The 23,647-nt window shown below is 47.8% G+C and overlaps 1 protein-coding gene across 2 annotated transcripts in view; it reads right to left on the reverse strand.

The window, feature by feature from the left end:
- Positions 1-508: 508 nt before the first annotated feature.
- The window catches only part of SH3PXD2B (SH3 and PX domains 2B), a 127,793-nt gene continuing 104,654 nt past the window's right edge, over positions 509-23,647 (reverse strand). For both annotated transcript variants that reach the window (XM_054038117.1, XM_054038115.1), the window contains 7 exons: positions 16,414-16,548; positions 14,642-14,746; positions 12,090-12,207; positions 9,601-9,827; positions 8,776-8,825; positions 7,988-8,113; positions 509-5,800 (listed from right to left, as the gene is read on the reverse strand). In XM_054038117.1, the coding sequence (XP_053894092.1) occupies positions 4,268-5,800; positions 7,988-8,113; positions 8,776-8,825; positions 9,601-9,827; positions 12,090-12,207; positions 14,642-14,746; positions 16,414-16,548 (2,294 nt within the window). In that variant the 3' untranslated portion in view covers positions 509-4,267. The remainder of the gene's footprint in view (positions 5,801-7,987; positions 8,114-8,775; positions 8,826-9,600; positions 9,828-12,089; positions 12,208-14,641; positions 14,747-16,413; positions 16,549-23,647) is intronic.

Consider the following 23,647-nt stretch of genomic DNA (forward strand, 5'->3'; position numbering starts at 1 on the left):
TCTGGCACTGGCCACTGCTGGAAGACAGGATACAGGCTAGATGGACCATTGGTCTGACTCAGTATGGCCATTTTTACAGTCTGTTCAGCAGAGTTGATCAGCGGCTCTTTGGATGGGGTTGACAGTCATCATAAAAAGATCTTCCCAGGAGGTCTTTGAAGAGCAGCTCCTCTGCTCCCAGCTAAGAAGTACAGACTGAAATGTGGGTCACCGGCTATTGTGATGGACACAAAGGGGCAAAGAAAGTGATAAATGAAAAAGCTGCGCTGACATTGTGTAAAAACCTTGATGGAGGAGAGAAATCCCTTTCGCTCCCCAATGAGAACAGGCAACAAACAGAAGGGCCCGGTACCGTGTGGATTTGCTGTCATGCTCTAAAGTGGATGCAACATACTTTCCAAAATAACACTACATTGCAGCCCCCTAGTCCGGTAGCCCAGCACCACAGAGACTCAGCTTCCAGGTCAGCCAGCTCCTTAGCAGCACAAACACACACCAACCACAGATATGGTCACAATTCTGCTTGAAACCAGTCAAGCAGGTTTTTTATTTAAAAAACAAAGCAAAAAATTCCCCCCTTCCCCACCCTCCAATACCAAACAAGCCTAATGGTGAAAGTATAGATATGGCATTTACATAGGCCATATCTACCTTCCTCAGGCACCCCCGCCCACCCACAGTAATGTAGAGATTTATACGTGTTTACATAGTATAAGGAGACAAACAAACAGTCTTCCATAGTTTGCAGTTGAGGCCTCCAGCCTGCCTGCGATACACCGAGCTGAAGAGCCGCAAAGCCGGGTTTGTTATACAGAAAATACGGTATTGTTCACCCGCACAGCAAATGCTAATCGCTGAGCTGCATGGTGAGGGGTTTCCATGGAAGGCAGGTACTTTGTAACAATGGGCGAGTTTAATGCTAAGGTACCAGGGAATCATATTTAAAATGAAACTCTGCCCTTCTCTAGTGCCTTCTGGCTTAGGTTCTCAAAGTGTTTTGCAAGCATTGGCTAAATGAGCTTCCCAATCCCCCAGCAAGGTAGGTCAGTAGAATTATTCCCATTTTACAGACAGGTAAACAAGGCACAGAGGTGACATGCCCTGCCTGTGGTGACAGAGCTTCAGTAGCACAGACAGGGAGAGAACCAGAAGGTTGTCCCCCCTGCTCTGAGCACTCAACCATACTATCTGGGTCTGAAGAGTTTTCTTGTAGATCCCAGATAAAAGGGAGAGTGTTATGTGGTAAAGTTCTCAGTCTCTTCCACACTGGGATCCTCTTTGCCAGCCTGAGACCCTTTCTGATTTCAAATATGGCCAGGGCAGGGTGGTGCAATACCTGGTCTGGGAAAGACTAGGAAGTGGCAGGGGCATTAGATGATTATTTGTGTTCTCTAAGCCAGCTAGTTTATAGGGCTTGTGGTCCTTTGAAGTGTTACCTCCACTTATACAGCGGGTGACGGTAACTAACCCATAGCTATGTGACGCCTGTGCAGCAACCACAGATCAATCCTGTAATTATCACTGTCGTTGGCTCAATGTATTAAGAGTCCTACAGCATGAAGCATTCATTAACACTCACAGTCTCAGCATTTAGTCTGGGGGAAAATAGCCCTAATTTGGCACAAAAGCAACAGAAATGACATTGTCTCACTGAAAGGGAACAAAGATCGATGAAGTCTAAGCGTGACATAGAGAGATGAAATACCATAGGGGAAGCACGCACAGTTTCTATATTTGCTGGTTCAAGTACAAACCCACCTGCACCCTATAGGTATGTATTCAGCATGGCTAAGCCATGCCGCTGGCCATGCTACCACGGGCACACTGCTGTCTGTACTTGCGCTAGCTCTCATCAAGCTAGTGTGAGTATGTGTATGCGAACTGACAGCATAGAAGCAGCCCAAGACTAGTGAAAGAAAAGGGACACAATTGTGTCTAGTACCGTCACAACTCAAAGAAGACATGAACAAAGTTTTACTGCTGCCCAGCCCACTCTTAACCCATAATCAGCCATGTCCATATTTACGCAAAGGAGGAGTTTTAACTAAGCAAAGGGATGCAATGCAGCAACGTTGTAGGGTTACATTGCTACCCGATTCTGCTGCGGGCATATAACCACATCACCAATACTACATGAGTCACCTTGCATTGTTGGATCCTACTATAAAGTATTTACCATGGGTCACCAAAAACAGTGAGATTATTAGTTACCCCATGACCCACAAGCTCCAATCTTATAAAGCTCTAGACAAAGGGAAAAAAGAGCGAGGGGGATGGAAAGAGAGAAATAGACAGGTACAGTACGGTTCTCATTACGTTTGTGCTCTATAAACTAAGACTGATAATCCTAAGTATACCTTTGTGATAAAGACTTGATGAATAGGAATGGAGTTAATCGAATAGTTGTCCAGGGGATAGGACTGTGTGCATGGGGACAAAATTCCCTGATGTGACTTGTCATGCTGCATCAATAAGGTTGCCAGTATCTGATTCTGTTGGACTTTGCTTTAGATGGAATTCTGCACAGGTTCCAACAATGGAAACTGTATCTGTGGAGGCACCTCTGTAGTGCTTACTGCTACAGTTAGCATGTGGCAGGTGGGAAGGAGTTCTGACATGGCAAGTGGTAATCCTCAAAAATGGGGTTTAAAGCTCTTCTAGGATAGAGAAGGCACTGCGCTGAATCCACAGCGAGTTGAATACAAAAGGAAAGAAAGGGATGTGAGGGAATGACAGCCAGTCAGACGAAATCTACTTTCCTCCTGGAATCAGCAACACTGCAAGCAAGTGGGGTTAGTGTAGGCAGGCAGGAGGGTGAATATGTTGAAACATACTTTATTTTAAGTGAAACCTCCAAGCACACCGACATATGCACAGACATGGAGGACACAGTGGAAGGACCTCGAGAACAGCTTGAAAGATAGATGAAGAAACAGGCAGATAAGCCATTTCAGAGAGAGTTTAACAAGCCCAGCATGGTTAGGGGATGAGAACTCTTTAAAGGGAAACAAGGTATCAACAAAAGGCACTATATTCTCCCACCCCAAAGGAAAGCAAAACAAGGGAGAGCCAAGCCTAAGAGAAACAGAAACACCTGAGTACCAGAAAAATCACACATGCTCCCCATCCTTTTTCATCTCCAGGGACCAAGCCCACACTATGGATTGTACTAGATGATACTAGCACCCATTATAGTACAGCCACCTTCTAGCTACTGCCTGACAGCCCGGGGGCACCATGGGAACAGGGGTCAAGGGAACCATTTCCCTGGGCAGTCCAGTATGAAATGCAGAGCTGCAGTCTGTGCTGGGAAGAGGGGTGCAAGCATTCTCCCAGCACCCTTCTCTCCCACGATCATCCAAGTTCTCTTTGCCAAGCCTGCTGTGAACCATGCTGCATATAGTTCTCTCCAGCCACTGAAATGAAATCTGACAGAGCTTGCCTGAATCACCATCAGCCACAAGTCTGAGCAGGGCCCTGGCCCAGCACAGAGGATCCTCCATTCCATTAGTTTATCTTTTTTTAAAAATTAAATGATATTTAAATTAACACCCACCATTGTAGAGGAAACAACAAGAGGTAAAAGGACTGTGTTTGATGGTACAAGCAAGCAAGGCACAAACTTAACTAGACTGCGACACATGGCCATGAGTGATCATGTCAATGCACACACAGCTATATGGACTTGATTTTGCAGTATTGTTTCTCCTTGTCCCCATGGTTTCCTGTCCTTCCTGTGTATGGCCGGACTTGGCAATACAGTATCAGACATTTAACAGTGACCCTGAGCCACCGGGAAAAGCAACTCCTTTTGTTATTCCAGATTCCATTTGGTGAGTGGGGCTGGCTTCATTTCTTTACTTAGATCGTGGCTGAATTTCCCCCGGTTTCCCTATTGTCTCGTCAAAAAGCCTAGTGGGCACCAATAATTTTTCTAGGTTGGGGAGGGAACTGCCTTTGCCAACATACACCAAGAAGCTTGTTGAGAAACAACTTCACATGTCCATCTACAGGGGCTGGGCTGCCATAGATGGACAAAGGAGGAAAGTATTTCCTATGAAGGGGGGAGCAGGCAGAGCAGGAATGAAGGCCTAGCTGCGTTATGTCAAGCCTGCTTCTTGAATTCTGCCTCAGGAATGGCACAAATTGGAATGTACAGTATCCCACATATTTTTAAGCCAGCATTATGGAAAACTATAAATTAATAAGCTAATTAAATACTCGGGTGAAAGAACAAGAACCTTCAACTGTGCAAACTGAGGGCAGACTATGGCTTCTTCCTTAGATAATTGGAGGGAATCCAGCCCTCCCAACAAGGTCCTCCAGTTAGGACCTTGCAAAACCACCAGCCGCTGCTGTTCTTCTCACGAACTTCAAATAAGGTCCCTTCTTTAAAGCTGCTGGTCTCTTCGTCTCCTTCGAAATCTGCCACAGCCACATAGAGGGCTTCTTTGGAGATATCTGGGTTGGTGAAGGGGGCAGCTGTCCTCTCCCTGGCTTCCCCTCTCTCCACCTGCTTGGGCGTTACCTTTGGGCCTAAGCTGCTTTTCCCTTTGGCTTCATCTTGGCACACAGCAGGCAGGAATGGTTTGGCCTTTGGTGGAACCAGCATGGGCCGGCCAGGCACTGAGGCAGCTCTGATTTCAGGCACTTCCCTCTGTGGGACTTTCAGCTCTGAAGTGGGACCAGAGGAGGAGGATACCACTTTCTTTGGAGGAGGAGGTCTCCTGGGTGGCACCACTGGCCGCTGAAGCGGTGGCTCTCTGGGAGTCGGGGAGCTGTTCTTGGGCTCACTGTCAGCCATCTTTGGCAGGCTGAAGGGAGCTCTGGGTGGAGCCTCCTTTGGGATCTGGCTGTCCTGTTTGGTTGGGGGTCTGTTCTCCACGCTCGGTCGCTCCTGAGGCCTGCCAGAAACCTCTGCTGGGAGCGCATTGTTATTGAAGACATTTTCAGTGGGCATGGGGTCCTGCTCAGAGGGTTTCTCTTGGGACTTTGCAGGTCTGAGCTTGCTTCTCAGATTGCCAATGTCCAGTTTATCATCTGCCTGAGGTGGGTCTGTCCTGGGGGCTGCAGTTGGTTTCGGCCTGACCTGAGGTTTTGATTTCAAGAAGGGATTCTGGGTCATTGGCTCAGACTTGTCTTCTGGGGGCTCAGCTTTTGGCTTGGCTGGCTTGACAGTGGGTCGAAGGTTCGGTTTCTTCACTTCTTTGGCTGACACCTTGTGCCCGCACTCCAGGCCCATTTCGTTTTTCAGCTGGAACAGTTTGCCCTTTTCTGTTTTCAGCTCTGGCTTCTTGCTGTCCCTCGGGGCGGCTGTCTGCTTTGGAGGGATCATTGGCAAAATCATGCCTGGGGGCTTGGGTGGAGGCCTTTGCCTCTCCGTTAACTCACCTTCGGATTTAATGATCGACTCCTTCCTGGGTGGGAGGCTGGGCTTCTCCTCTGTATCTGGATCAGAGATCTCCTCATACCCAGCGGCTACATCGCTGCTCTCCAAGGGGGCACTCTTGAGAGCCTCCTTCCCCTTCCAGTCTTTGGCCCATTTCATTCCACAATCTATACCATTAGGTGGAGCTTCAGGCAGAGGCCTAGATGGCCCAGTGGCTTCTTCGTTGGTGTTGCTCTCTGCAGTGGCCTCGCCAAGCTGGAGCTGGGCCATCTCATTAGGCAACGGTGCTAGAAAGTTAGGTCTAGAAGCATTGCTCGTTTTCTTGTATTTATCAATAAAGGTAGCTGGGGCCCAGCCTTCCTTCTCCTCAATCTGAATGTACCACCAGCCACTCAGGTTCTTCTCGATCACCTGGAAGAAGAAACACGACCATCACATCTTAGAAATACATAACCAGGCCTCTCTGCACAATAGCTGCCTATGAATCAAAGGGCAAAAAAAGTGCGGCCTAGAAATGGGGGCTCTCACCTCTGAAACTTTGGACCATGAGCATGTAAGGGAGGCAGCAGATACAATGGGCCAACAAATAATAATAATAAAGATAATAATGCCACCTCTCATTGATAGTGCTTTTCATCCAGAGATCTCAAAGCACTTTATAAGAGAGGGAATTATCCTTGTTTTACAGGTGGGGAAACTGAGGCACAGAAAGGTGAAGTGACTTGGCCCAAGTTCGTCCAGCAGGGCAGTGGCAGAGCCAGGAACAGAACTCAGGTTTCCCCAAGTCCCAGTCCAGTGCTCCAGGTACTAGACAACACTGTTGTCACCTCCACAAGCCCGGTATCAAAACTTGATATAGTAACAGGAGAAGTGAGTTTAATGGATTTAAATCAAGTTTTTACTACTGCCACATCAGAACCCTCCGCACGTTGGACATGACTGGCACTGCAAGAGCAGGAGGCCAGCAGGTGGAGTTTCATGAGAAGAGGTGAGGATAGAATTGCAAGGGGTGCCTTGGGTCAGGACTGAGATGCATTGGCAGAGCTGTTTGTTATTTCAATCCTGGATTCCTCTCACTACAGAGGATGCTTCAGGTCAGGAGAGAGGTGGATTGGCAGAGCAGTGGGGCTGGAATAGCAGAAGGGCTGCAGGTCAAGACAGAGGTTTACTAGCATATGTGCATGGAGGGAAGCTGTCTCAGTGCCTGAACTCTGCCTGGCCTTAGCTGATTCTGGCCCATGTTTTTAAATCCACATGCCCATTTGGAGATACAGGCTTCTCTACGTTCTCCATTTTCATGAGCACCAAATTCACAGTATTTTTCAAAAGAAAAAACATCTCAGACACACCAGCACATGAGGGAGGTTCTGCTGGGTTCAGAGTCACCCTTCAGCTCTATCTGACCCTGAACAGGAGACAAGGACAGTCTGAGATTTTTCAAGACTTCAGAGGGGAAAAAAATCAACACACATAATGCAACTGGCCACTGGGTGACACTGTTGAGCCATCCAGCCAAGACAGTTACCACATGCAGATCACTGAAACCCCCAGCCACTGAAGGCATGGTAAGTTAGATTGTCCTGGGTCTACACTAGAAAGGGTTTGCCAGTGTAGCTATACCAGCAAGTGGAGACGCAGCTTTTCTACTGGCAAGAGAGTCCTTTTGACAGGATAGCCTATACCAGGATTCTTTTGCCAGTATAACAGCGTTTGTGTTAGGGCTTCTACCAGCACAGCTACGCCAGCGGGAGTGTGTGAGATTTTTTCACACTCCTAACAGACACAGATACGCTGGCAAAACTTTTAAGTGTAGACCAGACCTGTGACTAGGTGAACGAAAGCCCCCTCTCTGGAAGGAGGAGGAACCTACCACTATTAGTCAAGAGGCTTCCAAATGCCACAGGTGCAGGAGCACAGCACCCTGGCACTGGGCCGCACACACGAGTCCGAGGGCATTTGAGGGTCAGAGGCTCCAAAATGCTAGGAGCATGTGGAGGATCCCTTCCATGTACTGGAGACTCATTTTGCCTGGCACAGAATCAACCCTCCACGCACACAGATGGGGCTACAACCAGGATTCACCCTCTCCCCGGGGCAGCTAATAGTGCCTCTATGACCGGCAACGGACTCCACGTCTGGAAACCCACACCAGGGCTAACGGGATTTGGGAGTGGTGCGACACACAGCCCGCTAGGACTGGAATCCACCTCATAAGACCATAAAAGCATAAGAACAGCCATACTGGGGTCAGATCAAAGGTCCATCTAGCCCAGTATCCTGTCTTCCGACAGTGGCCAATGCCAGGTGCCCCAGAAGGAATGAACAGAACAGGTCATCATCAAGTGAGCCATCCCCTGTCGTCAACTCCCAGCTTCTAGCAAACAGAAGCAGGGACACCATCTCTGCCCATCTTGGCTAATAGCTATTGATGGACCTATCCTCCATGAACTTATCTAGTTCTTTTGTGAACCTCACCCATGGAAAATCTCAGTGGGGGTTGATGAGAGGGTGATCCCAGACTCACTCACGGTGAACTGAATGGGTGACTCGGAGGAGGAGAAGTGAGAGGGAGGGAGGGAAGATGGCATGTAGTCTCACCTCCACTTTCATTCCTGCGTGGAAGCTGATGCCATCAGGGATGATGGTCTGGAAGTCAGCAATGGTGTAATATTCTTCTTCCACTTGGGGAGGGACAGGAGGTTTAGGCAGGTTCAAACCACGTGGCTATTGCAAGAAAAAACAATAATTCAGCTCATCTCTCGGAAGATGTGTTTGAACACTTGCATGGATGGCTCACGCTGGCTAACTAGCCAGAGAGAAGCAGGCTGCCAGACAGCATCACTAGGTGACCCACTTGGCACACAGAGCACCCTCACAGACACAGACACTAACCCTCTCTTCAGGCTGGACACAAAATTGTCCAGATTGCTTTCAATGGCACATCTGACCCAGTTACTAGTCCAGTAGGCTTGCCAGCCCCAGGGAAAGGGAGCGGGTTTGCAATCTAACCGTGGCCAGTCTGTAACATACGGGACGAATAATTTATTCAATCCAACCATCGCCTTGACTTAAAAAACAAAGCAATTAAGTTTTGCTTTGAGAATAAATACGACCAGATGAGTGTTTATGGCTGCAGGGAGGCCCTGCCCTCGCATCAGATCCATCTGCATGCAACAGAGCTGTTGCACATGGAGAGATCCCAATCAGGGAACGTGAAGGAACCAGAGCTCCCTTCTGAGAGCAATCTCCCATCTCTTCTACCCCAGAAGCTTCATTCTCCTGGATCCAGAGCCAAGGGAGACACAAACGTCTCTGGCACAGGGACTCTTCCCCTGGGGAGGTGGCAGTGATGGCAAGTGGACAGCTGGGTCCAGGAGGACACTTACTATAGTGAGATCTCGGCGAGGAGGGGGCCTCTGCCTCATCTTTGGCGACTCTGTGGAGAAACAATTCCAGATTCCATTGAGGTTTGAGGTCCAGTGTCCAGACATGTTCCCAAAAGGACACGTTTCAGAGGAGAGCAGCAACGAACCTCACATCCAAACCTTATGCCCTTCCCTCCCCACAGAGTGCAGCTAGGCTGCTCCTGCTCCTCATTTCTCCTAAAGCAAACTGAGTCAGACAGAGCCTTATCTGTTCAGGAACTACAGGGACCTAGAGCCTTTCCAGTACACCAGGCCCTTTGCAGAGATGCCAGTGGAGCCCAGCTAGAAGCAAAAGCCACAGTGCACAAGTGGGCATGCATGGGGAGGGGGAAGCTGGGTGGCATGTTAGTGCACTTGCCTTACCCATATAGAAACCTGCATTCAAACCCGGTGATTAACCTTGCAGGGACAATCCAGAAGCACCCACCCACAGCTACCAAGGGGGATGAGATGTGCTTCATTCATGAGAAAGGAGAATGGGAAGACTTGGTGGAGGGGGAGCAGAACCCATGTCAATCTCTGCCCCATCAGAGAGATCTAAAGATCTCAGGTAACTACACAGAATGATCCTCACTGGCTCCCAGGCCAGTCTCCCTGATCTCCACTAAGAGCCTCGTTCTTAACAGTCATGTCCAGATGTAGTGGCAAAGCGCCCAGTACCCAGGAGCCCTCGGAAGGGCAGCTGGCTTCCTCTTCTGCACCCAGCTGCACTGTTCAGCAACACAGCCATGCTGCAGGAGCTGCACCAAACATCCAACATTTAGAATCTCCCCACTACCCACTTACTGCGTCGAATGTCAGCCTGCGGTAATGGTCGGCCATCAAACCTTCCCTCTCTTTGGTTGTTGGGCCCGTCCTTCTCTCGGCCCGTTGAGTTCTGCTGCCGGGGAACACCATCCAGATCCAGGGCACACGAGTGGGTGGATGAGCCAGATCCCAATTTCTGTGTAAACATCTCTCCAGTTCCTTTCTTCAGATAGGATGCTGGAGCCCAGCCCTCTTGACCCTGATATCTGTAACAATGGGATCCTTCCTTCAGCCTCATCACCTGGGGCTCGTGCCAGCGCCAACCTCTCTTAGTCCTGGTCTACACTAACCCCCCAATTCGAACTAAGGTACGCAACTTCAGCTACATGAATAACGTAGCTGAAGTCGACGTACCTTAGTTCGAACTTACCGCAGTCCAGACGCGGCAGGCAGGCTCCCCCGTCGACTCCGCGTACTCCTCGCGCCGAGCAGGATTACCGGAGTCGATGGGGAGCACTTCTGGGTTCGATTTATCGCGTCCAGACAAGACGCGATAAATCGAACCCAGAAGTTCGACTGCCTGCCGCTGAACCAGCGCATAAGTATAGACAAGCCCTTACTTCAGCACCTCCCTACACCTCAGACCTCTGCCTGCTCCAGTGAGCCAACCCATATGTATGCCCAACTACGTTTGGGCGGGGGAGTGGCTGGGTCAGGGAATCAGTGTTGAGTGACAGAGACATACAGTGCTAGCTGGCAGGTGCTAACCAAGACTTGTCCACACAGGCCTCTGTGTGAAACAAGTTTGTTTGGTTTCAGTCCGTTTCCAGGGGCTAGGTGTTCACATCACAGAAAGCTCCACTGCTGACTGGCTCCCCTTTGCAGGCAGACTCAGCATAGGGATCTGGAACTAAGTGGGCAATGAAATCTCCTCTCCTCTCTCCCCTTCAGGAATGGCTGAGATCTGGAGTGAGGCACAGTGGCGGAGCAACGTCGGGGGAAAGTGAACAGCCGCTACTGCCCATTATGTACCTGCTCTTTGGATTAAAACACAGGCATTCCATGTGCAGGGCTGTCCGTCTGGCTCCTTTCCCTGCACTAAATTCACACAAAGTCTGGTGGAGAACACGACCCCCTCACGCTGATTGAAAAAACACATCCATCCACAGAGTGCCTCTGCCATGCACATGGGTCTCGCATCAAGCTCACGAGACCTCTCCCAGCTGGCCGGGGGTGAAGTCATAGGGCTCAGATGGCACCAGCTGCTGAGCTTGTAATTGGCGTGAGCTTTTCACAGCAACTTTTTCCAGTTTAAGAAATCAAAGTGCATTTTTTTGGCCTGGCTGCTGCCAATGCCACAGGTTCAGTGCAAGGTTAAGAAAACCAAGGCGTCTCCCACCCAACTCTGCACATGCCCTTTGCTAGCCTGCAAACACCCGCCCAGCTTCCGAGACTAAACGAGCCTCAGCCCTGGATGCTCAGGGATGTTTGGCCTGTGAAACAGGCTGAGGACAGCAGGTCTGGCCTGGATGACAACGTTTCAAGAAAAGCCTCATAATACAGTCGGAGGATCTAGCCTGCATAGATGGCCTTCATACAGGACATATGTACAGTCACCAGCACACTGGCATTTCCATGACAATGATGCATGCAGTAAGATTAAGGGGCTGATATAGGTCTCCCCTATGCTGTTGAGGTACTACCGTGGTGTCATTGCTTCCCCCAACACAATTAAAACACAGCTTACCCTTGCACCAAGATGGGACTGATCTGTGTTTTAACCATGTGCCTGAGCTGTGCTAGGGGATGGGACTTTAGCAGGGCTGTAGTGGTTTGGGAATGAGGTAAGACCAAGGTTCAGTCCTGTCTGCACTGCAACAGCAAACCATGTTGATTGGGGTCATATAAGGACTTGGACAAATACATTAGACAGAGAAAATTAGGCGAGAAGCCAGAGCTGTGTCTGAGACCATCACATACCAAGGTCCTCTGACACGCACCATAGCTTCTACAGTGTAGAAGTGCCCTTAACCACCACTCTTTTCCTTTTCCAAAAAAATCAGGCAGAACAAGGCTGCCACATTGGCATCTCTTCCTGCTTGCTCTACTGTTAGTGCCTTTGGCATTTTAGCAGTAGTAATAATACTGTGCGTTTACCTGACACTTTTCTGAAGTGCTCTGAGATCTAGGGATGAAAGATGGGCAAGGATCATGATCATGGCACCCATTTTACAGCTTGGATAACCAGAACCCCTAAAACTCCAGACCACACAGTAAGTCAGTGGCAGGGCTGGGAACAGAACCCAGAGGCACCAACGCCCAGTCTTTCACTCCATCTACTGGCTGTTTCCCTAATACATTGAGCTAGAGGATGCCATCCTCTAGGATTTTGGAGGAAGCCCCCTTAGACAAAAACCTTAAAAAGATTGTTCAGATTATGCCTCCCACACACTCAAGACCCCTCCCCCCACAACCTTTGTATAAACACCACCTGCATCCTGTGAGAATAGTAAGAGGGAGGAAGGTACCTGATTTTCCACCAGCCCTCAAGGTTTTTCTGGATCACCTCTACCACAGCCCCTTTGTCTAGGTTCATTTCATCCTCGTCTCTAGCGGTATATGGGTAAATGACTGTGTACTTCTCCTCTGTTAAGCACAAACACAGCATCATAAATGGATTATTTTAGGAAAACCAAAATTCATTAGACTAGGAGCCACACTAACAGTGCACACGTACACACGCGCGCACACTCATTTGGAACAGGCTTGTCGGTAAAATACATTTCCAAATGCCGATGGATTTGCTTTGAAATGTACAAGCGCACACCAGTTCAGCAACACACTGGGCAGGACCATAGAGTCCCAATCTGCATTCCATATGGTAGGATAGACCTGGCCCAGGCAAGGTTGGCTTAGCCCTCTGAACAGTTCCCATTTTCCTTCAGGGTTGTGTCCTCTGTTATTTCTAAAGCCTCAAGGATTCACCCCACCCCTCGCTGCTTTGAATCCCTATTTTACAACCACTATTCTTCTAGACAAGCAGGATTTGATATGACCCCTTTCAGAAACCCAGCTCTCTTGCCACTCCCTTAGCCCACAGCCAACCCGGGGATTGTGCTTCAGGGTGTCCATTGCTTTAATCTAAATTTTCCCACATCTCACATCCACCCAGTCACTGAGCCACCCTGATGCTGTGTTAGCCATAGTTCAGACAGGGGGCACCATGGAACAATAATTAAAAAGCACATATAGAAATAACTTCTCATGCAGAGATCTCAAATCCCTTTACAAAAGTAGGTCTGTGCTAACACACCCTTTTACAGAGGAGGAACTCGAGCATGGAGAGGGGAAGTGACTTGGCCAAGGTCACACAATGAGTGAGAGGCAGAGTTGGGAACAGATTCCTAATCTGGTGCCCTATCTCCTGGACTGAGCGACTGCAGGCAGGGATATGGAGGTCTTCTTTCTAATGGGGAAGGAGATGCAAGGATAAAACACTCCGCTAGCAACACCCGCTTTGCAAACAAGATGCTATTAGATCAACCCTTATTTCCTCATCTCTCTCACCCTGTCCCTGCTTTTGAGGGGCAAACCCATGCAGGGTTTGCACTTAGCTGGTGCTGGAATAGGATGCAGAACACCTGGGGAAAAACTCAAAACTCAGAGATGCTGCAGCGTCACTTTTCCCACCTCTGCATCCCTGGAACGGAACTGCCCACTGGAGAGCTGGAAGCTCATTTTCCATATGACTCTCTACCCGCTTTGCATGCTGAGTCAAAGCTAAGAAATGTCCTGTCACATCCAGGAGCTCTGAGCTGAGCCCTCACCTCCTAACCCCCACTGAAATGCTATGATCCAGGTTCACAGCCCAGTGTACAAGCTCTGCACACATATGAGATCAGGGCGCAGAAACTCCAGCCTTCAGGCTCAGATGAGCTAAAGGAGTAGCCAGCAAAGGGAATGATTATTGATGTGAGCAGGTTTGACAATACAGCCAGCAGGAGGCAGCAATGCACACAGGCACAGCTGGAATGCAGAAGGCTGACACAAGCAGAGTTCACCACATGCAAGGCGTACAAATACCACAGGCTGCAGCGCATGCAGACAGACACAGGCAAGGCTCCAAGCACAGAACAAAGGCAGCGGAAAACGTCTCTATAGCGTCCACCTTGACCCCATCCACTGGTGTACAAGTCCCCAAGAGTCCGACGGCGGCCAACATGCCTGGGCAGAGACCAGAATCTCCAAGGGACTGGGAGAAGCACGTCAGGGAAGCAGGAGAAGGACAAAAGAGGACGTAAGGAGGCAGCACCAGACCTTATAGTCTCACCGTAGGCAGAAGACAGGGATGACACCATGGAGCTGTCAGATTGTACTCATCTGGGTTTCAGGTCACTGGTCCCCTCCCCAGGCTGTGAAGTAAACCTAACTATGGACCTAAATTAAGCCCAGATTTCTTGGAGCTCCAGTTCCTAGAGAAATCAGGATGTGTTGTATGGGAGCATGGGGCACTTCTGAGTTATCTTAAATAAAGCTTGTACTCTTGTTATTCCAACCGCATGTGCCACTGTATTCTCCTTTCTCCTGCCTGCCCCACCACAACCCTCTAATAAGGAGAAGGCCATAGCTCATGTGAAATAGGAGAGGAGAGGCAAGCCCCTCTTCCCCCCCAGGCCCTGATGTTCTTACTAATAGCAAGTGAACAGCTACACAGATAAGGGGATCCAAATTAGAGCTAGTGGCTCCCCCCAAGGTTGCAGGACTGGGTGTTTTGGGGAGGTGGTACACACAGCTCCTTTTGCGGCAGAAGGGGAGGAGCAGGCCACTCATTCAAAGCCATCAGCATCCAACTCCTCTGCCAGTGGCACTAGAGCAGCTGGCTGCCGTTCTCATCTTGACTGCTGGTGGGAAGATAGGGAGATTAAGGCCATGCCTTGTTAAATGACCCGATCCAAGGTCACTTGTGGGTTTGTTGCCCTGGGCTCCATCCCGCTAAACGGAAAAGGTCTAAGCAGCCCAGGAAGTCCCATGAACACTGGGATAGAGTGGTGGATCAGTTCTTCTCAAACTGGCTTCTTACCTTCTTCGGGCTGCATTGAGAATTCATCCTGGACACCATCCTGAGCTTCCAGGCACGTAGCCGGGACCCAGCCTTGCTCATCAGATGTGCTCACAAACCACCAGCCTGAAAATAAGCAGCAGACCCTTTAGCTGGGGGCATCCATTTTAACATGCACCCACAACCACCAGCTGACAACTGTTCTCCCCAACCAGTCAGGAGTCTGCTCAACCATGCCCCTTGCCTGGTCTGTATGCAACAGGCTGGAAAGTGGGTCTACACCTGGGTGAACCCACAGCAACAGGGCAAACGGCTGCATGAGCAGCACAGACCACCTTACAGGGATTTACAGTTTGAAGGGAAAGTGGTCAGGACTTTAAAAGACCACAGTCCCTCCCATGTGTCGCTAGGAGCAGCAAAGATTCTTAAAATGGAATGGACTTTAACATCTAATTTACTTTTCTTCTTTATACTGTTTTTTTTCCTGCACTTCCCTCAGTTTATTATCCAAGCCCAGTCTAATTAGCAGAGATGAATGAATTTGGCTGCAAATAAAAAAAAAATACTCCACTGGGTCCCACCACTTGTGCATTCATGAAAACAGCCACTTTTAAAGACTATCTGTGGAAAGCAAATTCAGAACTCAAACATGAGTATTCTCACTGGAAACCTAACTATCCAGAGGTCACAAACAGGACCATGTGACCTTGTGTGTCCAATCAAAATGAATCAACCCCACTCCAGTATCAAACACAGGAGCCATTATTTTGAGGGAATAATCTAAAGACCAAACATTATTTGTAAAAACAAATCTGTGAAGGACAGGAAAATTTGAAGGAAACATCAGCAGCTGCTCATGTACAATCTGCTAACAGAAAAGTAGGGCTGAAATCTAGTGTGTTGTGTTGTGTGTGATTCATATATATATTTGACTCTGATAATTAGTTTAACTTTTGCTGCAATGTCATCTTTCTGGTTCTCAAAAATTAGGAGCTAATACAATTAATCTTCTTGTGTTTGGGTTTCCAGAATGTTAAAATTCAAAGCAAAAGCTATTTTCAGATTTCTTTGTTAAATCCATGAAGTAATTTCTATTATATCTGTAAGCGAATTCTCTTTTTAAACAAATCCCCAAAACTGGGCCTAAACCACTCACATAGTCCCTTCCAAGTAATTAAGTATGTGCTTCACTTGAAGCATGTGGGTTGTTCTGTTGACTTCAGTGGGGCTCCCCCTGTGCTGAAGTGCCTTGCTGCACTGGCGTTTCATTCTCCATTCCACCCCTGTCCTTTTCAGCTGAGGTCACCAACAAGGGGGCCAACTCTGGGGGTGATTTTTGTCATGTGGACACACGGGCCAAGATATCCGGAAACAGGAGCCTAAAGCTAGGCTCTTAAATCCACAGTTGGGCTCCTAAATAAGTGGCTCAAATTTCAGATGTGCTGAGAACCCACAAGTCCAACAGAATCTGCTGGGTGCTCAGCACTGTGGATAACCTGGCCTATACCTTGAGTAGGTCCACTAGGAACAGCCATTTCACACAGGCCCCGACAGCCTTCAGATGGCAACACTAGCAGTCACTGCCAATGTGGGCAAGATGAGAGGACAGCCTTAGGAGACCCCTTGGAGGTGTCCAGAGGCCAGCTGGCTCAAGTTATTTTTATTTCCATGGCGACACTCTGGGGCTATCACCCACTGTGCTGGAGACGCTGTTCTGATAGGGATGAGGTGGATTCAAAACCATTTTTTTAAGGCCAGATGTCTGGGTCCACAGACACTCGGGCTCTCCTTACCTGATTCATTCTTCTCAATGATATCCACCACCTGACCCACGCACAAGCTGATCTCAGAGCTCTCCTGCTTCTGGTAATCTGCCACCACCACATACTGCTCCAGGACCATGGGATCTACTGATGCCAAGTCACCGCCTACATGTGGGGAACAAAACACAATCTGTGCACCCAGTCACCAGTGGCTCATGACAGCACATATCAGCAACCTGCTCCATGGCTACTGCTGGCCTGCAAGAAGCTACAGGAGCAGGGCATCATTTGGACCCCAGCGTGAGAAAGGTGAATCAAACAGTCAGAGCGAAAAGGAGGAGAAAATGAGTGGCCAGGTGAGATCAGTGCAGCAAGGTGAGGCCTTTTAACCTGCTCCCCACCTCCTGCCTGCACTCCAGAGGTGCACAAGCATTCCCACCACCATAGATGCAAACAGTTGCCTGGTCTCCTCTGGTAGTGACGTCATTTCAGGAAAAAATAAGGGAGGCTCTAACTAGTGCATGGATTTTTGATGGACAGGAGAACTGGCTCCAATAAACTGAGAATCACCCTGAACCTCAACCCAAACTTTTTGGAAGTTGGGCAAAGCTTAAGAGAACAAAGTAACTTAAAAATCTGGTTATTTTCTCAGTGCGGCTGCCTGTCCTGGATCCAGGCAGAAATGCCAAAATACCCCAAGAGAGGCTGTTCTGATGGGGCGTCCCGTATAGTTCTGCACACCTACAGGCCAAGATTTTCAAAAGTGACTAATGATTCTGGAGGGCCAAGTTGAAACATCCCTAAAAAGCTCAATTTTCAGAAAGTGCTGAGCATCTGCCTTCTGAAAATCAGGGCCCTTTACAGTGCCTCAGTTTGGTTACCCAAACTCACAACTCACTTTTAAAAGTCTTGACCTAGGGGTTTGGACATAGCAGCTTCACGAGCATCCACAGGACAAAACAGATCCTCTCTTTCCTTTGCCTTACTGCCTAACCCTATATATTTCAGAGACTGCCTCATGTCTCTCCCCATTAAAGTCCCTCCACAAATTCATTCTCCTGGTTTGCTTTTCACCACTAGTCTCCACCTCCAAGTCCTGCCCTCTGCCTGAAGTAGATTCTTATTTAAAATACACACAAATAACCAAAGACAATGCAAGGAAGGCAACTCACTGACAGAGAAAAAGAAAGGTGGAAAGTATTCCCCCACCTTTATGTCTCACTCTGCCCATTCCCACCCAACTCCTTTCCCATTGCCTCCCCTTGTAATGTCATGAGTGAGTAGCTGTCTCATTTAGGGCCTGATCTAGTCAGCCTTCTATGCACATAACTGCCAAAGGATTCACTCATTGAAGGCTTACAGGATCAGTCCTTTACATCAGAAACTTCATGGGCAGGGAGGGACTCTGTTGTCTTGTACGTTTGTAAAACACCATGCACTTCTGTGGTTCAAATGAAAATCAACCTGAGGCTTAGTGCCTTTCAACTCTCCATGCTGGACAGGGAAAACGCAGCCAAATGCGATTGGTATGTGTAGGGAGCTTAAGGCCTGCAGGAGAGTTTGCACTATGCCCTGCACATTGTTAGCCAGTATAACTTGCACACCCTGCGGCAGGGTCTCTGCTGCTGTCCTTCATGGCCTTTGGCCAAAGTAAAATATGTGGAGTTATTTCCTGCGGTAACGACATCTGGCACTACAGGAGCTCTGAGCTTGCACTTCTGGAGGATGAAGCTTAAGCAAACAGGGATTTTTAAAAAACCTAAGAATTCAGCTGGCCTTGCAGTTTAACATGTGCCTGCTTGCTCATGTTCCAAAGCATCTTCCTGCTCTGCTGGACATGGGACAAGTACAGACAGGATAGAGAGAGAGCGCAATGCTCACTATGGTAAGAAGAGTCCTCCAGCTATAGAATGGAATATTAACACAAGTTACAACCAAAAGAACTAAAACCAAAATCCATCATGCCCACTCCCTGCAAAAAGACAAAGGCAGAAAAGTTTTGGTCTTGCTCAGAATATTCTCAGCCTCTAGGGGGCAGTATAAACTAAGATGCGTTGAGTCTGTCCAGCAGATGGAGGCTGGAATGCATCATGTGGGGGAAAAAATGTAACTAGAATTGGCAAGAGAGTGCAAAGTTATACTGATTTTTTAAACACTTTTCATTTATTAAAATGCTCTGGATACAGATCCACTGCCATTGCTTGGTATTTATTACCAGTGCAGCTCTCCTTCTGTGGAACGTGGGTATGGTGCAAATCAGCTGCATTTTGGAAATGGAGTTCTACTAACCCAGTTTGTCCTTATATATCATAAAATTCTACCCACATAAATGGCACAGCTGTTTGCCTATATGTTATCTGAGTGGAGACAGTTCTAATGAGTAAGACATTGTGGTCGAGAGAACTGAAAAAAAGGAGCCAAGCTAGGAGTTCCTGAATGCTACTCGTGGTTCTGCCAGAGACTCATTTTGCAGCCTCAGGCAAATAATTTAACCTCTCTGTGTCTCAGCTTCCCCACCTGTAAGATAATACTTCCTATCTCTCCGGGATATGGTGAGGATTAATTAATATTTGCCAAGTGCTCTGGAAATGGAACTGTGCGACGTAAGTGTTGTTTATTATAGCTGGAGTGTTGCTAAAAGCAGGGGTCTTGTCATAGAATTTAGATCGAGCCTGCTGACGGGTTTTGCATATATTCCAGCTATTGTCCTCAAGTCTCAGATGAAAGATCCCTCCAGAGGCATACATCCTAGCCGCTTATTGCCTCAGTAGAGTGGCTATGACATTACAAGGAGATAGGATGACCATCTGCAAATCTCAGCAGGGTGTGTATCCCCGTGAGGAAAAGGAATTCTGTAAGAAGTGAACGTCATGATTAAAGATGAAATGCCACAAAAATATTCAGGCTGCATATCAGGAAAAGGATCCTACTCCTGAGACCAGTTAGACTGGAATTACCTCCCAAGGGAAGTGACGGGAGACCCACCACTTGAGAAGTTTAAAACCGAACACAATAAACAGCCTGGAGAATACCCTCCAGGGAGAACATACTGTAGGGAACAATCCTGCGATAGCCAAAGCTGGAGGGCAAAGGTGGAGATGGCAGAGACCTATTAGGTCTAATCTATCCCAAATTTTTGGGAGGCTATTATCACTAGGCAAGCAACTCCTCAGTGCCAGGTTCTTAACATGTAAAGCCTGCTCTGGGAAGCCACCGCTATAACAGAAGTTTAAATGGAAGATGTATTTTTAGGACAGTCCTATTCGAAGGCACAAAAGGCAATTTTCCATGTGTCATACTATAAACAGCTATCTGCAGCGTTCCAGGTGAGCAGGGCAGTGCAGAGGTTCAGTTACGGTTAATTAGAGCTTCCTCCATGACAAAAATGGGAGGCAGTCGCCAGGGTGAGTTAAAAATAACCCTCCAAAGTGAACTGAGTGTGCTTTGAGTTCTGGACCCATGTCCTCTCCTACTCTTATTGCTCCTTTGAAGGGTTCCTGCTTTAAACTGAACAGAGGATTTACCTAGCCAATGAGGACAGGCACACTGGAAAGGGAAGAACACTGCTTCCCCAGACATAATTACATCCGTTGTTCTGGGGCTATTTGCAGCTTCAACAGGCAATTCTGGCACCTGCACCGTATCTATTAAACCAGCAACAGAAAGCAGTAAACAGCTACTGGCGGAAGAGGTAGGAGTTAATTCCAGCAGCTCCTTCTCTTGGGGTAATTATCCACAACCACAAAAATACAATGTTGAGTTAACAATAAAACGGCCTATTTATGACTAAGCCTGGGTCTCAGAAATAACCATGCAGTAGATCTATGGCTTAAGATGGGGAAGCAGTACCCAGAGGTGTGTGCCTGGGGAGAAAGTTTAAGGTAAGTTCTTTGAAAAAGAACGGTGGGCCAAATATTGTAACAAGGAATGAAGAGACCTTCCGAGTGCTGCATGAACAGCCTCCAATGCACCTACTGCCACAAGCATGTGGTCCAATAAGGGGGTGCTCACTGGATCAACAGGCCCTGATCCAGAGCTCAATGAAGTCTTTGGATCAGGCTTGTGGTGCTCACGTTTAAAGATAAGCCAAGAGACTGAGTTCTAAGGGAGATAAGTACAGCTCCTCTCGTCTGGGCCAGGCAGAAGCTGCCTCTTGTAAGGCACTGTCTGTTGTCTTCACCTAGCTCAAGTCCCAGCTATGTTCTGCTTAGGATGTAAACACACGGCAAGCCAGCTACCAGCCTAGGGACTGCTAAATGGGTAGGTTCACTCCAGTGATAGGCCACCAATAACCAGACACAGCACCATTTACCGTAAAAGTGACAGTCAACCTCAAGAGCTGTGGTGGTTCAGTTCAGCGGGAAGTTTGGACATTTACCCAAACCACTGAGGCTTGCTAATACAGGTGGGAAGTTTAATGAGAACAGGCTTGCTAGAGAGATTTCCAGCCCATGCCCATTGTGGCCCTGAGATGTCATAACTGAGAGCAGAACCTATCTCATGGTGTTTTGACACTTCCATTTCCAAATGGAAACAGGAAACAAAAAAGGCAAAATAGGCATTTTTGCTAAACCCTTTCGCCTGCTCCCCTGCAAAAAACCTTTGGCTTCACTTTGTGCAAATGTTATTTCATCAGTTCCACTAGTTCTCTGGCCTGTGTTATGCAGGTTAGACTAGATGGTCACAGAGGTCCCTTCTAACTTTAAATATCTCTGAGTCTATGAATGTCATGGTTATTGCAGTGGTGATTTCTTTCTGCTGTTATGCAGAGAACATGCTGAAGGGCAAGTCCCTCTTTGCTGCCCCTCTTATTTGTTCAGCAACTTCATCAGGGCTGGAAATGAGAAAAAAAAATCACATGGAATTGCCATTTATCAATAGTCTTGAAAGGTCTCCACTGTGGACATGCCAGGGCTTGGCTTGTTTTCCTTCTGCCGTCCTTTGTCTGTCTTGCCTATTGAGATGGAAGCTCTTCAGGCAGGGACTGTCTCTTCCTCTGTTTGTACAGCGCCTAGCACAATGGTGCCCTGATCTTGGTTGGGATCTCTAGGCAGTATCGTAATACAACAACATGTAGTACAATTAAAGAGACATGACCAGGTTAAGAATAATTTAAAAATAAAAGCAACATCCAAATGTCCTTATCTACGTTACTAGCCCTTTGAGAATCTGCTAAACGAGTTCCACCGTGTTTGTGTGTGTGTGTATTATATATATAAAATATATATATATAAAATGTCAATTTCACTTTTGGATTCTCAAGCCCAATGCTGCAGTGTATGGGTTGTACACACCTTACAGGTGAATGTGTATTTACTTAAAGATTTTCTATTGGAAGCTTTAAAAAAATAGTGTTGGGGGAAGGGGTTTGTAAAACAGTTTAAACACAAACAAATTGGTGACAAAATCAGACTTCGGAGTCCTCCTGTGCCCCCCATCATCTAGCCTGACCTCCTGAAGCACACAGGCCGGCCATCAAACAGATTTTCAAAGGGGCTATAATGTACAATGCCCAACTCTCATTGACTTTTAATGGGAATTGAGCAACTCACTCCTTTCATTCACCAAATAGGGTTGAGGGGATTTAGCACATTACCACCGGCCATTTAACAGCACATTTGTTTATATCCACGAAAATCCAGTTTATAAACATGTTCCTGCCACGGGCCCTGGAGTGATTGTTCTTCTTAACGTTACCTTAAAGGGCAGCTGACACCTCTTGACTATCCTCAGAGAAATATGCAATTGGAAAACAATTCTATCCCTGAGAATTTGTTACCAGCAGCTTGTTGTTAGTTCCTTAGGGACAATGTGCATTAAAGCAACACCTTTGTTTCTTGCTGTGTGTGGAGTCAGGATCAGCATAGGAAAGGGATAAGCCGGAAGAGCTAATGGACCTGAGGAGCAAAGATCTTTAAAGTAATGATCCCTTAAAACAGAGACAAGGGAAGGGCCCATCCCCTGCTAGAAGATGTAAGGTATCAACAATGGTCTCTGAAAAGAATCTTGCCAGGAGGCATCCCCAGGCCTAAAAGTTACATTTACACAAGCATCTTTTCCCTGCTTGTTACAGTACATTATCTAGGAGCCTTCAGGCCTTCAGGACGGGAATGGAATTATGTCTGCATGGGTGCAGTCAGAGTTCTCCTGCTGTATCAGAGTTTGGCTATGATCCAGCAGGTGCCACAACAAACAACGAATAGTTTCCCCTCCTGGTGCACAGCAAGAATAATTCAAGAAGTTAATGATGACTATAAAATCACTGCCTCTCTAATCCTTGCACCATAATGGCATTGCCTATAAACCTGCCCTGCTGGTGGGTTCGCAGCAGCAGGTGGAGCAAATCTGCTAATGCAGCTAACTGAAAAGTCTTTGGCAGCTCAGACAGAAATGGACTCTAAGGGGGCAGCTGTGACTCTGCCCTCAGGAAATATTCAACCACAGAAACACTCCCCTGCACTCCCAGCCCCAACTCCAGATATTGTCCTCGACTCTCACAGGGTCCGTGGGACTACAGGCATGTCTACAAAGCAGCTGGAGGTGTAATTTCCAGCTTGGGTTGATGTACACACACTAGCTTTGAGTGAGCAAATGTGCTAAAATTAGCAGCGTAGCCATGGCAGTGTGGGTGGTGGCTCAGGCTAGCCACCTGAGTCCTGTGGCCCGGATTGTACTTGGCGGCTAGCCCACTGCCACCGTGGCTATGCTGCTATTTTTAGCACACACTCTCAGTCAAAGCTACCCAAGACCAAAAGGTTCCCCCTGCCCGGTTTGGGTGGGTTGGGGTGAAATAACAATATATTGATTCCATATTGCATACAAATACCCTCCCCTCCCACATTTAGCTGCCAGCTGCTCTCACTCAGTCCTATAAAAGGACTTTGTGAGACTGAGTTTTATCTCAGCTTTAGCAAAAGAGCAAACCACAGTTTCAGCCTACACTTGTCCCCAACCACACCTGGGCATGTTCTGCGCTCTCTCACCTACCACTCAAAGGACCACCTAAGCTTACACCACAACCTTATGCTTCCGCCATCTAATCTCCGCGCAGACTTTGCTCATATCCCATTGTTTTTCCACAGGAGAATCAGCCAAGGCCTGACACTAAAGAGCAGTGAAAGGCTCCTGCAGTTGGCACCTGAGAGTTGTATAAGCCATGCTGTAGGGTCCAGTTTTAGACAGCTGCACCTAGTGGCAGTGAGAGCCAGAGAAAAGAGAAACCACCATCTATAGTGTTCTGCTATGTAGCTAAAATCCTAGTAAG

Source organism: Malaclemys terrapin, chromosome 8, assembly GCF_027887155.1.
Source record: "Malaclemys terrapin pileata isolate rMalTer1 chromosome 8, rMalTer1.hap1, whole genome shotgun sequence".
Taxonomy (NCBI): Eukaryota; Metazoa; Chordata; order Testudines; family Emydidae; genus Malaclemys; species Malaclemys terrapin.